This window comes from Rhinatrema bivittatum, chromosome 16 (assembly GCF_901001135.1).
Source record: "Rhinatrema bivittatum chromosome 16, aRhiBiv1.1, whole genome shotgun sequence".
In the NCBI taxonomy this organism is placed as follows: domain Eukaryota; kingdom Metazoa; phylum Chordata; class Amphibia; order Gymnophiona; family Rhinatrematidae; genus Rhinatrema; species Rhinatrema bivittatum.
The window spans coordinates 18,296,938-18,313,100 of NC_042630.1; the positions used below are offsets into that span (position 1 = coordinate 18,296,938).

The 16,163-nt window shown below is 52.9% G+C and overlaps 1 protein-coding gene across 1 annotated transcript; it reads right to left on the bottom strand.

Moving 5' to 3' along the window:
• Nucleotides 1–3,471: 3,471 nt before the first annotated feature.
• Nucleotides 3,472–14,613, bottom strand: LOC115078309 (macrophage mannose receptor 1-like). Its single transcript, XM_029581183.1, has 5 exons — nt 14,479–14,613; nt 13,378–13,743; nt 10,530–10,754; nt 9,807–10,175; nt 3,472–5,392 (listed from the first exon to the last, which is right to left on the bottom strand). The coding sequence occupies exons 1-5, from the start codon at nt 14,516–14,518 to the stop codon at nt 5,385–5,387; spliced, it is 1,008 nt and encodes a 335-aa protein (XP_029437043.1). The 5' UTR covers nt 14,519–14,613; the 3' UTR covers nt 3,472–5,384.
• Nucleotides 14,614–16,163: the final 1,550 nt, after the last annotated feature.

Below are 16,163 nucleotides of genomic sequence, written 5' to 3' on the forward strand. Positions count from 1 at the left end.
GCACTCTCTGCATTTTGCTGGAATCTCCTCTGTTATTTCCAGCCCCTGTGCTCTCTGCATTTTGCTGGAGTCTCCTCTGGTATTTCCAGCCCCTGCGCTCTCTGCATTTTGCTGGAGTCTCCTCTGCTATTTCCAGCCCCTGTGTGCTCTGCCTTTTCCTGGAGTCTCCCCTGCTATTTCCAGTCCCTGCGCTCTCTGCATTTTGCTGGAATCTCCTCTGTTATTTCCAGCCCCTGTGCTCTCTGCATTTTGCTGGAGTCTCCTCTGGTATTTCCAGCCCCTGTGCTCTCTGCATTTTGCTGGAGTCTCCTCTGTTATTTCCAGCCCCTGCGCTCTCTGCATTTTGCTGGAGTCTCCTCTGCTATTTCCAGCCCCTGTGTGCTCTGCCTTTTCCTGGAGTCTCCCCTGCTATTTCCAGCCCCTGTGCTCTCTGCATTTTGCTGGAATCTCCGCTGCTATTTCCAGCCCCTGCGCGCTCTGCATTTTGCTGGAATCTCCTCTGGTATTTCCAGCCCCTGCGCTCTCTGCATTTTGCTGGCGTCTCCTCTGCTATTTCCAGCCCCTGCGCTCTCTGCAGTTTGCCAGAGGCTCTCCTGTATTTGAAGCGCTTGAATGTATGTAGGTCACCAGCAGAATCCTTAGCCAGCCGGGAGCCGAGGTGCCTTTTGGTTGGGGGGGGGGGGGGGGGGGCAGGCTTTGTGCGTTACCTAACACACAGTGTGCTCATTGTATCCCGTGTCACACTGAAGAAACAGTGCCTCTTCCTTCTTCCCCCAGCCCTTGTGTCCAGGTTTTTAAGAAGGTGGAAGAGCTGCTTTCTGCCCTGTCTTTCAAGGCCCTGGGAGGAAAGTAAAGAAGCTCGGGTTTTCTCTCCAGTACAGATGTGACGTCGACCCAGCAGACTGGGCTGGATTCCAGCAAATGCCAAAATCCCTGCGTGCAAAGGAGAGAAAGTGGGACAAAGTGACGGAGCCTGGATCCCAGCCCCTTCCACTGCAAGAGAGGGCGGGAAGCCTGGCGTGGAAACCCGGCCCCCCTCCCCCTCCCCCTGCTTTCACAGCTGCCACATCTGGGCCGCCTTGCGCAATGCCCTGATTGAGGGCGGGAAGGCGCATTGCCTCCCTTCCTGAGCTGGCATTGGACAGATCCGCCGCAGCGAAGGAGGTGTGGGGAGGGGGGAGGGGGGGATTGCTAGGCAGGAGAGTGGCCTGATCTGTGTAATGAATACACCGCAGCTGAATCACAGCTCTCCAGCCCTTCCTTCCTTGGGAAAGGTTGTGGGGGAGAAAGGGGGGAGGGCTATAGAAAATGCAGCGTGCACCGTCCCACTTGCTGGAAATAACAGGAATTCTCCGGGCATTCGTCCTTACTGTACCGCAGAGCGAGTGGTTAGTGGCACAAGGATACCAACTCATCCGATGATACCAGGCACGTGTTAGGCAGTCAGTCCTGGCATCCCCCATGGGCAGTGCTCCTGATGGCTTGAGGACCCCAGAGCCAGCCCCATGCTACAACAAGGACCGTAGTTCAGACAGGGAACAGCCGCCCCACCAGCTCCACATTACCACTGGTAACCAGTGATGCAAGCATCCACAGGACCCTTTCTCATAAAGCTGGCCCTACATTCCCCCCCCCCCCCCCCACCCCCCAGCTGATCCCGAGCAGCTCCCCAGGCCCACGGGCATTACCCCTGCCAACCAGTCTGCGGGGCCAGAATCCGCCCTTCAGCACCACGGACAGCTCCAGAAGGACTCCATGGGCAGCCCCGGAACCACCACCCTGCACGGCTCCATAATCTGGCTCTCCAGCACCGCAGACAGCTCCGGAACCAGCCCCCAGAGCAGTTTGCAGCAGGATAAGGCATTCATGACTTAGATAAGGAGTGACAGCCTACAACCAGTCAAGCTTCTATGGCTGGCAGCTGGGAGATGATCCTTGGCAGAGTGGACCAGACTGATGGTCTCATTAGTCTTTATCTGCTATCATCTGCTGTGGTATTACGTTATGTATTCTGGATTGCACTACGGTATCGGTTGCTCTGGAGCTATCCACAGTGCAGTGGGGCCCTCCATGTTTTGAAAAGCCATCTGCAATCCTATGCTTCCAACTGGGGCGGAGCACCAAATGATACTTCAGAATGACCAAAATCTACAAATTGACTCCTTGTTCTCATGCCAATGATGTGAAAATTTGTTTCCTGAATATTCAGGGTGGATATCCAAAAAGACAAATGAGAGTTAGCAGGTTTCTCAGAGACTGGGTTTGAAACCCACACTCCTCCGCCCTACAAAAAAAAATAAAATCTTTCTTTCACCCCAAACCCAACACAGTAATGTGTCGACATGAGAAAGCCAAGTCTCCGACTTTTCTAAAGCTTCCTTCCCTCCAACCCCTACACAAGCATTTTAAGCCCAGCTGACACCTGACGGAGCCTCTGGCCTGGGCACGCTGAATTGGACAAGTTTGATTCCTCTCGACCACTCACACCCACCACCCCACCTCCTTCCCTCCCTCCCTCCTCCCCACCACCACCCAGATGAAGGGACCTGCATGGTATTAAGAGTTCCCAGGTACCATAATCTTTGGCTGTTTCTCATGCCAGTCCAATGAAAGGCACCCCAGCCTGCCAAGGACCCAATTGTATGTAAGAGAACATGCAGTTTTGTTATATTCATCTATATTTATATAGAGATATTGATGTAGATATATATCAGATCTGTTTATTGCTATTTACATAACTAATGCAAATCAAAAGCACAGCTTGGCGATATTAGCTCTGAGCTCACTCAAGTACCAGCAGATTACAAAACAAGCGTTCCACCCAACCAGAACATTCCCCCGCAACCACTTCCCCATCCTCGTATTAATAACAGTAAATGTCTGACAGCCGACTGCATCCCCTCCTGAGAATATTGTCAATATGTACTCAGGCTCGTGATGGTAAAGATGCTATATAAGGCACCCAAGGGTCTGTTTTCTTCTTTCCTCTAAGAGAGCTTGTCTTCCCAACAAGCAGTTTCATAGTTATTTATTTAAAAGTTTTTTTATACCGCTCTTATCAGAGATACCGTACTCAGTGGAAAGGCTAAAGATGTTAGGACTGTTCAGCTTGGAGAAGAGACTGCTGACAGAGGATATGATAGAGGTGTTTAAGATCATGAGAGGTCTAGAAGATCTAGAACGGGTTAATGTGAATCGGTTATTTACTCTTTTGGATAATAGAAAGACTAGTGGGCACTCCATGAAGTTAGCAAGTAGCACATTTAAAACAAATTACAGAAAATTCTTTTTCACTCAGCGCACAATTAAACTCTGGAATTTGTTGCCAGAGGATGTGGTTAGTGCAGTTAGTGTATCTGGGTTTAAAAAAGGTTTGGATAAGTTCCTGCAGGAGAAGTCTATAAACTGCTATTAATCAAGTTGACTTAGGAAATAGCCACTGCTATTACTGACATTAGTAGCGTGGGATCTATTTAATGTTTGGGTACTTGGATTGGCCACTGTTGGAAACAGAATGCTGGGCTTGATGGACCCTCAGTCTGATCCAGTATGGCAACTGCTTATGTAGATAGATAGATAGATAGATATACAGGGCTGTTTTATCCATAGGGCAAATGGGGCACTTGCCCAGGTCCCAACGCTATGAGAGGCCCAGCATGATCCCCCCAAAAAATTAAAGAAAGAATACAATGGTTACAAAAAAAAAAAAAGAAGAGAAGCTAAAATAAAAAAGCTAACTAACATGCCAGAAGGATCATCTAAGTCCATGGCTTGTAAATTGTGTAAAAATTGTATATGGTGAGGAGTAGCTGGGGGCCCAGCCTGGTGACATTTACCCAGGGCCTGACAGAGGCTTAAAAAGATAGAGATATACTGTCTATGCAAGTAAAATCCCCTTACCTCCCCCAGGGGGAGGAGCCTGGAGCTCTGCACCAGGGTAGAGCCCCTGGGACAGGGAGGGACTACATTTCCCAGGTTACCAGAGTGAGGAAATACCCAGAGGGCCTTTGGGGAAGGGGTTGGCAGGACCTAATGAACCCACCTGAGAGGGAGGCAGGAAGAAGGTGGGCGGAGCCAGAATGGCCACATCCTGTCAGTGGGGAATTTAAAGCCCAGCTCGCGATGGCAGGGGAGGCCGTGGGTATGGAAAGCAAGGCCGAAGCCCTTCTACGGGACCAGGCGAGGAGCGTTAAGGGCAGAGCTTGCAGTGCTCCTCTGAATCCAGGGCAAGGCTGGCAGCATTATTTTGGTTTTTTTTGTCCCTGAATGTTTGTTGCTGGAGTTTTTCTTTCCGCTGCGTATGCAAGGGACAGGGCTGCAGGTGGCATGAAGGGGAGAATTTGTGCCTCAACCCCCTCCCCCCAAACCTTGAATGTGGGCCGGGACTCTTGTATTTAGCGGACAGTAACAAGAGGGAGCATCCCCCTTTCTTTATTCCTCTCTCTCTCCTCTTTTGGGAGATTGAGACTGTTTCTGTATTGTTGTTTTTTTCTTATCCTCCTCAGCACACCAAGCTTGCTCCCTAGCTGTGTCCCTGGACCAGTGGACGAGGAACCCGCCCTGAAAGCCAGGGCAATGCCGAAAGTCCCAGGAAGCCTGGCAGAGAACCGGTTCTCTCCTCCGAGCACCTACTGCAGCGGAGAATGGTCAGCCGACGCCTGGGCTGTGTTCGGCACTGCTACCGGACCCAACCAGGGAAGCCTGACAGGACAAGACACAGAGATGTAGCAAACGTATATACAGAGAGAGAGAGAGAGAAAAAAGAGCATCCAAACGAGGCTGGAAACGGAAACATTCAGAATTAACAGCAAAAGGCCTCCCCCAATTTTATTTTTAAGCAGGAAGATTGGAGATCGGTGTCTCAGAGGCCTCTAACTACTTTTATATTTGCTGTGCTATCCGCACCAAGTTCCTTAGGCCCTGTGGAGGTGGGAGGCACAGGGGCAGGGCTTGGCATGAGGACTCTGACAGGGGTGTCGTGTGTATGTCTGGCTCGCAGACTGGGGATGCACGCGTGGGTCCCAGGAGGGGGCACTTCTGGTTCCAGATGGCACAATGGGGGCCTTTCTCAAGACCCGGGATCCGGAATCCAAAATCAGATTTTACTTTTTTATCAACAATGCAATGGTGCGTGGGCCCACGGGAGCCAGACGGGTGCTGGTTTTTTTCAATTTTAGCTCTGTTTTAGAGAGCAGACCTCTGACTGTGAAAGGGAGAGGAGTGATCCAGCGGTCAGAGTAAGGGGGCAGAGAACCAGAAGGAGAGGGGATCAAACCTTGCCATCTCCCCACCGATGCACCTTGAGCAAGTCCAGTTCTTTCCCACTGCCGCACTGTCAGCTCTTCTGGGAAGGGACCTCTTGCGCCAGTGCACTCTGGCCTGGTTTAGGGAGCTGTAAGAAGGTGAAAACAAATAAAATGAGTCAAACAGTGGAAACATGAAGACGTAGTACATTCTCAAGGGAATTCCTGCCCCTGCTGCTAGAATCATGGAAAGCAATTTCAGTCTCCCGTGGGTAAATCCAGATAAAGAGATGGGAACTGCCCTGTGAAGGAAGGGGGGGGGGGGCGTGTGGATGGACGACATGGGACCCCCCCCCCCCAGCAGGTGACGGGTTAGATATTCCAGCCATCCTCTCTCCTTCCCTTTGCTGTCGGGGAGTACCTGCTCCCCACCTCTCTTTCTGCATAGGAGAACCTGCTGCAGAGTGAGGGGGACGGTAAATACCCTCCCCCCCCCCCAGCCCCTGGCAGAAAGCATCAGGGAGAGAGAACCCCATCAGGACAGGGAGAAGGAAGACGAAAGAAAGCAGGTGCCAGCAGCTCTAGGGAGAGGATGGTGCTCTGGTGCCCCTACACGTGTCAGCATGCACAGAAATGAGAAGCAGAGGCTGGGGGAGGGGTCTGGCCCTCCTAAGGACACACAACCCCTTCTTCTCCCTTCCCCCCCCCCCCCCCCCCATGCCCCACCTTCCACTTCCCAGGCTCTGGTACTGTAAAATATTAATCCCTTTGCTGCAGTGTTAATGTGGGGGCGGAGGGAGGCAGAGGAAACTGGGTCGAGATTACTAGAAGGTTCAGTGGCATCCAAGTGTGTTAATATCGCAGAAGGGCCTCGGGGGGAGTCACTGGGAGGAGAAGGGAACCCCAGGCCCAGGGATGCCTGTCCCCTCCAGCGCTGCCCACACTCCACCTGCGCGATCCAAGAGCATGCGTCTGATCATTCCTGCGGAAACGCACCGCAACAGCCCCTCGCCCAGAAATATCCTCTCTCCCCTCCCCCCCCCCCCCCCCCCCAAGGGGGAGCAGAGCCTGTGGTACGATCCTGATCTCTGCTCTTCATCTCACTGCTTCACCAGGAGGGATCATCTGTGCCTATCCCAAGCTTTCTTCACTTTTCTTACTGCTTTGGTCTCCCCCACCTCCCCTGGGAGGCTGATCCATGTATCCACCACGCCACGCGTATATAGACAGTGTGTGTGTGTGTGTGTGTGTGTGTGTGTGTGTGGCTGGGGGGGGGGGGGGGGAAGAGGCCAGAGCTCCCATCAAAGGAGACGGAGGCCTAGATTCCTGTGCCAGCCAAGGGTAAGGAAGGTCTGGGGAAGAAAGATGCAGAGAGCAAGAGAGAGACCCAAAGACACAGCACAGGATGCAGAGACCCCCACCCCAGCACCTTCTGCCAATAAACATGAGAAGCCCCCATGAGCAAAACAAAAATAAAACTGTGTAAACACTGAAAACATGACCTGAACTCCTGGCCTCATCACAGGGCTTCTGAGTTCCCCATCCCCAGGGCTGCCCAGCTCCCCCTCCCATAGAGCTTCTATGGTCCTCTCCAGCTCCATGCCTCCCCTCCCCGCATCTCTCTGCTCCCTGAAACCTCCCGGAGCATCTTTGCAATAAATCAGAGGACCCAGCCAGCACCACCCCAGGGACATGGGGTGGCAGGTGAACAGTCCACATTCCACCTCAGCTCTGGCACAGACCACAAAAAAGCTGTAAGATCAGGTGCTGGTGCCCGAGGCAGGACCCGGAGCTGCTGGAGTTCATGGCCATGACTATAAAGCCAAGTATTCAGCTTTGAGCCAATGACGTTCTTCCTAACGCCCCGGCATGGCGCTAGCATGACGCTCCCCTCTGAGCTGGTGCTGACGCAATACCCCAGCAGGCCCTTAGGGGGCACTCTTTCCTCCAAGTCCATGCTGACCCAATGCCCCAGCACAGCATCAAGGTAAATAACATTAATTATTACAGGCAGGTCCACAGCCTATCCCAGCATCCTCCGCTCCCTATTCAGGATTAGGTGTAACTCTGCTCATGCCCCAGTGCCTTTTCCTGTTCTCTGTTTGTTCCTTTCCATGGTGGGTGGTGGGATGGAGGGGGCTTGGGGTTAGCGCTACAGAGCCTCCTTGAATCACTCAAAAGCCTTTTCTCCTGTACTAATTCATCTTCTCCAGGAGACCCTGAAAAAGTGCCAGCCTCCTCATCTGGGAGCCAAGCTGCAAGCCAAAGGCATTAGGGCATGTAACGCGGTCCTCTGCTGCCCACAAGTGGCCAAGTGGAGAACTGCAGCTGCAGTGCGCCTCATTCCTGCCCTGCAGAGATGCCAGGCTGAGTCAGGCGAAAGGTCCGTCCAGCCCAGGCCAGTCAGGATTGCAAGTACCTGGCAGATCCTAAAAAGAGGAATATTCATTTCTTTTGTTCACTCCCCAGGTTAAACGGTGGCTTTCCCAAGTCTTCCTGGCTAATAATTGTTTATGGACTTTTCCTCCAGGAACGCATCCAAACCTCTTTTAAACCCCGGGTGCCTTCACAGCATCCTCCAGCAACAAATTCCACAGCCAGATTGTGCGTCGAGTGAAAAAATAAAAAAAACAACTATCTCCGATTTGTTTTCAATCTGCTTACCTGCTAGTTTCATGCAGTGCCCCCTAGTCTTAGTACAATTTGAAAGAGTAAATAACCGATGCCTAGTTATATAGTGACATAATAATGATGGCAGAAAAAGACCAGATGGGCCATCCAGTCTGCCCAGCAAGCTACTTCTGGTAGTATCTGCCACGCCATGCAGGTTACCTCCATATTTCTCTTAAGGGTAATAACTGCTGTTATCTCCAAGCCTTGTGATAAGGGTAGTAATATTTACATTCAAAACCAAGCAACTGTTAAACCCATAACAAAATTACAAGCTGAGCAGCCTTCTTGATGACTCAGACAAGGCTGCTTGAAGGTGCTCTGCTTTTGGACTGCACTTTTCCCCTAATGTCTGCGTATCAGTACCCCAGACCTTAAAGGACAGAGCTCAGCGTTCGCGTCATCTGACTCCAATTCCCCTTCCCACCCCTCAGCCATCGAATCGGAGAGCAATGCTGCAGTTGCATCTAAAGCATCAAGGCTTATTGGTTAAGGGTGGTCCTCTCCATGCCTTCTGTTAAGGACAGTAACTGCTGATCCATGTGGGTTACTCCCATGCACCCTTTCCTTCATTTCCAGTCTCTAGCTTTTCAGGATCCACAGTGTTTATCCCATGCCCCTTTGACCGTCCTCACCACCTCTTCCGGAAGGGCATTCCAGGCATCCACTACCCTCTCTGTGAAGAAATATTTCCTGATGTGGGTTCTGAGTTGTACCCTGGAGTTTCATTTCGTGACCACTAATTCTACTGTTTCCTTTCCAATGGAAAAGGTTTGAAGTTTGTGCTTCAGGTATCTGAAGGTCTGGATCCTATCTCCCCTGCACCTTCTCTCCCCCAGGCTGTACATATTCAGATCCTTCAGCCGCTCCTCATAAGTCTTCCGATATAGACCCCGCACCATTTTTGTCGCCCTTCTCTGGACTGCCTCCCATCCTGTCTCTATCTGTTTTGAGATAGGAGCTCCAGAACTGAACACAGTACTCCAGGTGAGGCCTCACCAAGGACCTGTACAAAGGCATCATCGCCTCCTTTTTCTTATTGTTTATTCCTCTCTCTATGCAGCCCCGCATTCTTCTGGCTTTAGCTATCGCCCTGTCACATTGCTTCGCCATCTTCAGATCACCAGACACCATCACCCCAAGGTCCCAGTCCGGGCACATTAGTCTTTCACCTCCCCATCACATACAGTTCTTTCGGATTACCGCACCCCAGATGCACGGCTCTGCACTTCTTGGCATTGAATCCCAGCTGCCAAATCTTTGACCACTGTTCAAGCTTTCTTAAATCACTTTTCGTTCTCTCTACTCCTTCAGGCGTGTCCACTCTGTTGCAGATCTTAGTATCATCTGCAAATAGACAAACTTTACCTTCTATCCCTTCCGCAATGTCACTCACAAAGATCTTGAACAGAACCGGTCCCAACACCGATCCCTGTGGCACTCCGCTTAACACCGCTCTTTCTTCAGAGTGGGTTCCATTTACCATCAATGCTGTCTCCTCTCAGTCATGCAGTTTGTAATCCATGCCACCACCTTGGCGCCCACTCCCAAGCTTCTCATTTTATTCATGAGCCTTCTATGCGGGACTGTCTTTACCTGTTCCACCCCATTCATGATTTCATAAACCTCTGTCATGTCTCCGCTCAGCCATCTCTTCTCCAAGCCGGGGATCCCTAAGCTGTTCAGCCTTTCTTCATAGGGGAATCTTTCCATCCCCTTTTATCAGCTTTGCTGCCCTCCTCTGGGCTTTTGCTAGCTTTGCTCTTTCAGGACAGAATAACACAACACACAGAGATAAACACACAGACAACCTAACACACATGGGCATGCACAGATAACACAGCACACGCCCCCATCCCCTGAGGCAGGATCTGAGAGTCGGGGGCACCTTACCAAGGAGGCAGATGAAGGGTAGGTGGGTTCCACAGCACTCGTCTGACCAGGTGAAGTTACGGGCGGGATCCCCGGAGACCATGCCACACCTCTGAAAGGGGGAATTGCTGGGTTTCCCTGCCCCCCAGTTACTGAAATTGAAGGCTCCCTTGCTGGACCAGTACCAGAATCCCCGGACGCTGCTCCAGTGAAGCCCGATCCAAGTGCCTGGAGCAGCGGCGGCACCAGCGAGGACCTCTGCGATGGCCTGCTGGGCTCCGGGGTCAGGGGCACTGGCCAGGTCGGTGTGATGTGTCCGGCAGTAGCTGCGGGCTTCGAACCAGGGCTTGCGGTCTGTGATCAGGCGCAGGGTGGAGGAAGGGCTCCCATCTGAAGGGAAAGGGGAGAGGAGAGGTGAGGTGAGCATGGGATGATTTTATCAGAGGTTCTGGGGGAGGGAGGTGAGGAGCTCTCTGAGTCAGAGAGTAGGGTGCAACTGGAGAAGTGCAGGGGTTTGGCAGGGTAAGGCATCCGGATACGAGGAGAGGAGGGCGAGGGAGGTGAGAATTCGGGGGCCAAGGGGAGGAGTGTGGGAGCAGTGAGATGTCAATGTGCGAGGGGTGTCATACAGAGACAATAAGGATACAAGAGGTGGGGTACAGGGGAAGTAAGGCATCAGAGTAAGAGGAGCAGGGGGTGGAGGGCATATGGAGATAGTAAGGGGGTCAGGGGTCCTGAACTCACCAGGGATGGTGGGGGATGTCCTGACTTCATGTGCTGTCTCAGCTGCTGTTGAAGCCCCGTTGGTGTTTCCCAGCGGATGAAAGCTGAATTCATTAACAATCCCCAGGGGGTGGGAAGTGGTCCTGTTAGTCTCCAGGGAAGGGAAACTGCTGCCACTGCCAGTGGCTTTGGCATGGCTGACTCCAGTGGGGGATGCAGTGGATGGAATCTGTAAATCCACTCCGTCTGCAGAGAAAGACGATAATGAAATGTTTATTCATTAGAGTCAGAGGTGCCCAGACTGCACCAACGTCCCCGCTCCAGAGACCCTTCCTACTCTGTGCTGCAGTGAAACTGATGAACGTTTGGGCTTTGGAGCCTGGGCCTGTAGGCGTCACGGCGCTGGGCCCTCAGCACTGGGCCACATGCAGTGAAATTGGTGTCAGCGGTGGGATTGGATCCTAGGTCTGCAGATGTTACGGCTCCGTGCTCTCACCGCTGGGTCACAAACGGTGAGATTGGTGGCGAAGGTGGGCTTGGAGCCTGAAATCTGCAGGGCTCTCCGCACTGGGTCACACAGTGAGATTGGTTTTAGCAGTGAGACTGGAGGCCTGGCTCTGCAGGTTTCACCGCTCTGTGCTCTCAGCGCTGGGTCACACTTATAGATTTGTGCAAAACAGAACAGCCCAGGTGACTGCTGGATGCAATAGCAGAGCTAGCATCACCCCTGTTTTGTACAACCCGCACGAATTGAATTTAAAGTGTTAACCCTGGCTTTCGGGACTCTAAAAGCAGGCGGTCCGGGCTACCTGAGACAGTGCCGACCTGGCATCCATTCATCAGTATGTGGCATTAGGACCCAGCCTGAAGCTCGTCTCAGTTTAAAGAAGATGAGGCCGATGGAAACAAGGGATGGGGCGTTTTTCGGGGCTATTCCTAAGTTTGGTCAGGAAACTAAATATTTGCAATTTAGGGAATCTGTAAAAACTCAGATGATTGAGCAGCGTCACTGTCCTCCTTTATAGCCGCACGGTAAGAATTTGAGAATGACCAGCGGTTAGAGCCGGCCTACATTACGGGTTGTCCGTTTTAATATGGGGGTCCAGCCTGGTATTACAGGGTTGGTTCTGGTCCGTATTTTAGCCTATAGGTAGGGAGATACTGACAATTGTTCCATATTCAAGTCCACGCTTTGCACCTGGCCTGGTTTTTAACACAGAATATGGCTCCAGGTCATGACGTCTTCATGTGACCAGCTCTGGAGTTTGAGACAACTTGTGCTTTCTTTTTGTCTTTATCTGTTGCAGGTTGTTTTGACTTCTGCCATTTTGCTAACTGTATTTGGCTAATGACGGGAGAGTTTTGTATATATGTTTATTTTTGTGTGTGTTTTTTCCCAGTATTTTTAATTTTTGTTCAGTTTGTACTCTGGCTAGTGCAGAAGGTCAAGTTAGTTTTATTATGTTGAATTGTAATTTTTTTGATTATCAAATATTTGTGCAATTTACACTGAGCATAAAGATTGTTTTTACGGATGTCTGCAAAATATCCGAGTTGGGATCGGAACCTGTGTCTGCAAGAGTCAAGGCTCTTTGCTCTCAGCACTGCATCATACAGTGAGAATGGTGTCAGCAGTGGGATTGGAGCCTGGGTCTGCAGGTGTTACAGCGCTGGGCTCTCAGCACTGGGTCATACAGTGAGAAAGGTAGCAGCAGTGGGATTGGAGCCTGGGTCTGCAGGTGTTACAGTGCTGGGCTCTCAGCACTGGGTCATACAGTGAGAAAGGTGTTAGCAGTGGGATTGGAGCCTGGGTCTGCAGGTGTTACAGCGCTGGGCTCTCAGCACTGGGTCATACAGTGAGAAAGGTAGCAGCAGTGGGATTGGAGCCTGGGTCTGCAGGTGTTACAGTGCTGGGCTCTCAGCACTGGGTCATACAGTGAGAATGGTGTCAGCAGTGGGATTGGAGCCTGGGTCTGCAGGTGTTACAGTGCTGGGCTCTCAGCACTGGGTCATACAGTGAGAAAGGTGTTAGCAGTGGGATTGGAGCCTGGGTCTGCAGGTGTTACAGCGCTGGGCTCTCAGCACTGGGTCATACAGTGAGAAAGGTAGCAGCAGTGGGATTGGAGCCTGGGTCTGCAGGTGTTACAGTGCTGGGCTCTCAGCACTGGGTCATACAGTGAGAATGGTGTCAGCAGTGGGATTGGAGCCTGGGTCTGCAGGTGTTACAGTGCTGGGCTCTCAGCACTGGGTCATACAGTGAGAAAGGTGTTAGCAGTGGGATTGGAGCCTGGGTCTGCAGGTGTTACAGCGCTGGGCTCTCAGCACTGGGTCATACAGTGAGAAAGGTGGCAGCAGTGGGATTGGAGCCTGGGTCTGCAGGTGTTACAGTGCTGGGCTCTCAGCACTGGGTCATACAGTGAGAATGGTGTCAGCAGTGGGATTGGAGCCTGGGTCTGCAGGTGTTACAGCACTGGGCCCTCAGCACTGGGTCACAGTTAAATCAGCGGCGGCGACAGGATTGGCACTTGGGTCTGCAGGCGTCACCTCAAGAGCCGGAGATGGAGGCAGACTGTGGCCTTGCCTTTGGTATAACTTTCCTACATGATGCTCGTCCCTCTTCCCTCTCCTGTTTTTCCCTGGTCTCTCTTCTTTCCTTTCCTCAGTTCCTTAAGTGCCAGCTCCGCTGCCTAATAGCTCAAAAAAAAAAAAAAGGGGGAAAAATGAACATTTGCGGAATGAGAAATATCTACTCGTGCTGCTGCTCCTCACACGTTCTTAAAGGAAGAATTGTAAAACGCGCTCGGGCTCCCTCTCTCACCCCAGTGAACGTATCTGCAGGAGGCGGGTGGGGTGCCGGCAGGGGCCTTACCTAGGTAGCAGATGAAGAAGTGGGGCTGGTTGCACGCCTGGTCGTACCACTCGCCTTGCCGCAGCCTGGCGCAGGCCCAGTCCGCAGACGGCTGGTTGGGCTGCTGATTCCCCCAGGCGCTGAAGGAGGCCGTGCTGCCGTCGCTCCACCGCCAGGCGGGGGACGCGCCCGCTGCTCTCCTGTAGTACCCGATCCAGGCCTCGCAGCCCTGGGCGGCGGCGGCCACCCGGGCCTCTTCCTCGGCGTGACGAACGGTCGCCAGGTCCCTGTAGTGCTGGCGGCAGTATTCCTGCGCCTGGGGCCAGGTTCTGTCGAGCTTCACGAGGTTGTATTCAGGCTCGGCCCCCGTGGAGCACACCCAGAGAGCTACCGCAAAGGAAGGGGTGGAGGGAAGGAGAGAGAAATGCGGCTACGGATAAGTTCTCTGGCCAGTCGCTCCATCCTGCTATCCAAATACCTTTACCCAATCCCCCCCCCCCTCCAACATCATCCCCTCCAATCTCCATCACCAGGTGTCTCCATCACCTTTGTACTAAGATCGGTCTCCAATCACCCAGCGTATCCTCTTGCTACCTCTCCTATCCCTCCATCATTCCCCCCCCCCCCCCCCATCGGACCCTACCACATCTCTCTCCAATCCCAATCCCTGCGTTCTCTCGCCTTGGTAAGTCTGCCAGCCTATAATATACAGAGCGCCGGTCGCACGCAGGGCTCACCGCCTGCTCTGGCTTCAGACCCTGCCCCCTGCATGCATTCTGCCCAGGGGCACTGACCTGGAGGGCAAATCTCACTGGGGGGAGGGGGGGGGGCACAACGCGAGGGGCTTACCCAATATCAACGCACAATTACTGGGGTTACACCTGGGGGGCTTATCCCCCTGCACAAGGAGTCACACCACCTCACTAACCCCAGGGCAATCGACCAATGGCTTTACTCCACTGCCCGCAGGCGATTCTGGCTCTGATTTTCTCAGAGGAATCACTAGAATGGGAAGCAGGGCAACGGGCAAAGCCAGGTTTGAGCTGGGGTGGGGGGTGGTGAATCTGGGGTAACTTCCCCTCCCCTCTGCGGCCTTCAGGCAGAACTCAATGTAAGACTCACACAGGCACAGTGAGATCAGCAGCTGCCATCCCGCGTCCATCCTTCAGTCATCGCCTACTAGAGGGGGGAAAAAACCTATAATGAGCAGGCATCCAGAAACAGAGCACCCCACCCACCCTATCCACACCCACTCCTGGGAGAGTACAGCCCCCCCCCCCACACCCAACAGTCACAGACACAGACTCTGCCTTACCACCACCACCCCCCCCCTCACCCAACCTCTCTACACCCACTCCTGGGAGAGTACAGCCCCCCACCCACCACTCACAGACACAGAGTCTGCCTTACCACCTCCCATGCCCCCAACCAACCTCTCTACACCCACTCCTGGGAAGCTAGGCCCCCTCAGCACCCCAACGCGCACACCCTCCCAGGAGCAGATGCCTCCACCCCCATACACACCTCCCCCCCCTCCATACTACCAAAGCTTTTTTTATTTTCTGGCGGCAGGTGCCAGTTCCTCATATCAGTACTTTTTACCTTGTTGCATGCTGCGATGCCCATGCTGTTTTCAATCTGGTAAAAAGCCCATTCATACCACCAAAAAAAATAAAATAAGGCAGACCCCTCCCAGTTGCTTTTCTTCCCATCTCTCTCAGAGGGAAAACCTCTCACCTACAAACAACTGCAAGATCCCAACAGGCCCCCTCCTCCTCCTCTAGGATTTGCCCACAGGTGCACTAACCAACAGTCCCTCCCACCCTCAGCATCAGGGGCCCACACCCTCCTCTCCACACCCCGCATGCATGGATACCGCCAGGAGGTGAACCCAAAGCACAACCAATAATTCATGCACCCAGCCCAGGGACACCCCCCGTCACATGCAGTCAGTGCCTTAGCCGCAAGCACGGGTTGTGATCCATCAGCGGACGCAAGGATTAGCGAAGCCAGCCCTAAACTGATGCTCTCCCAAGAGACTTGTTAGATCGAGGTCTCAAGAGCCTCACCTGAAGGAAGTCTTCAAACTTCTCTCTCCGCAGCTTGGAGCACCTCCTCAACTCCCCCCCACCATCAGTGCGGTCCCTGGCAGGGTCTTTGCTTAGGAATTATACTGGAGGTCGGGGGGGGGGGGGGGGTGCGAGGGGAGATTTGACTAACAAATGGGACCAGCTCGCTTTGTATTCAAATCACAAAGCCGCTGCCTATTCCTCTCTGCCAGCAGCCAAATGAAGGATGCAAATAAGAGGCAAGGAATTAACCAAGGCAGTGCTGGGAAGACAGGCAAACACTTGGCCCAGCAACGTAAAGCAACCCTCCCTCACCATCTCTCAACCTCCTCCTCTTCCCTTACCCTTAAGGAACCTCACCTCCCCGTAACCCATTCTACCACTATTACCCTCACCCCACAAACACCCAACACCCCACCCTACCATTCTCACCCACATCCCATCCCACAAATACCCAACACCCCACTCTACCATTCTCACCCACATCCAACCCCTCAACCATTCTCTCCCACATCCAACCCCACTCAACCAATGTCACCCACATCTCCCATCCATCCCCTCAACCATTCTCACCCACATCCCACATCCAACCCCACACCCCACTCAACCAATTCTCGCCTACATCCAACCCCACACCCCACTCAACCAATTCTCACCTACATCCAACCCAACACCCCACTCAACCAATTCTCACCCACATCCCACATCCAACCCACACCCCACTCAACCAATTCTCAC

Bases quoted from the DNA above. Each gene is read 5' to 3' on its own strand.
- LOC115078309 (XM_029581183.1), bottom strand. From the start codon at position 14,518: ATGGACGCGGGATGGCAGCTGCTGATCTCACTGTGCCTGT. The intron at 10,755-13,377 runs GTAAGGCCCCTG...CTTTCTCTGCAG, and splicing joins CTTCTTCATCTGCTACCTAG to ACGGAGTGGATTTACAGATT. The intron at 10,176-10,529 runs GTGAGTTCAGGA...CTTTCCCTTCAG, and splicing joins GACATCCCCCACCATCCCTG to ATGGGAGCCCTTCCTCCACC.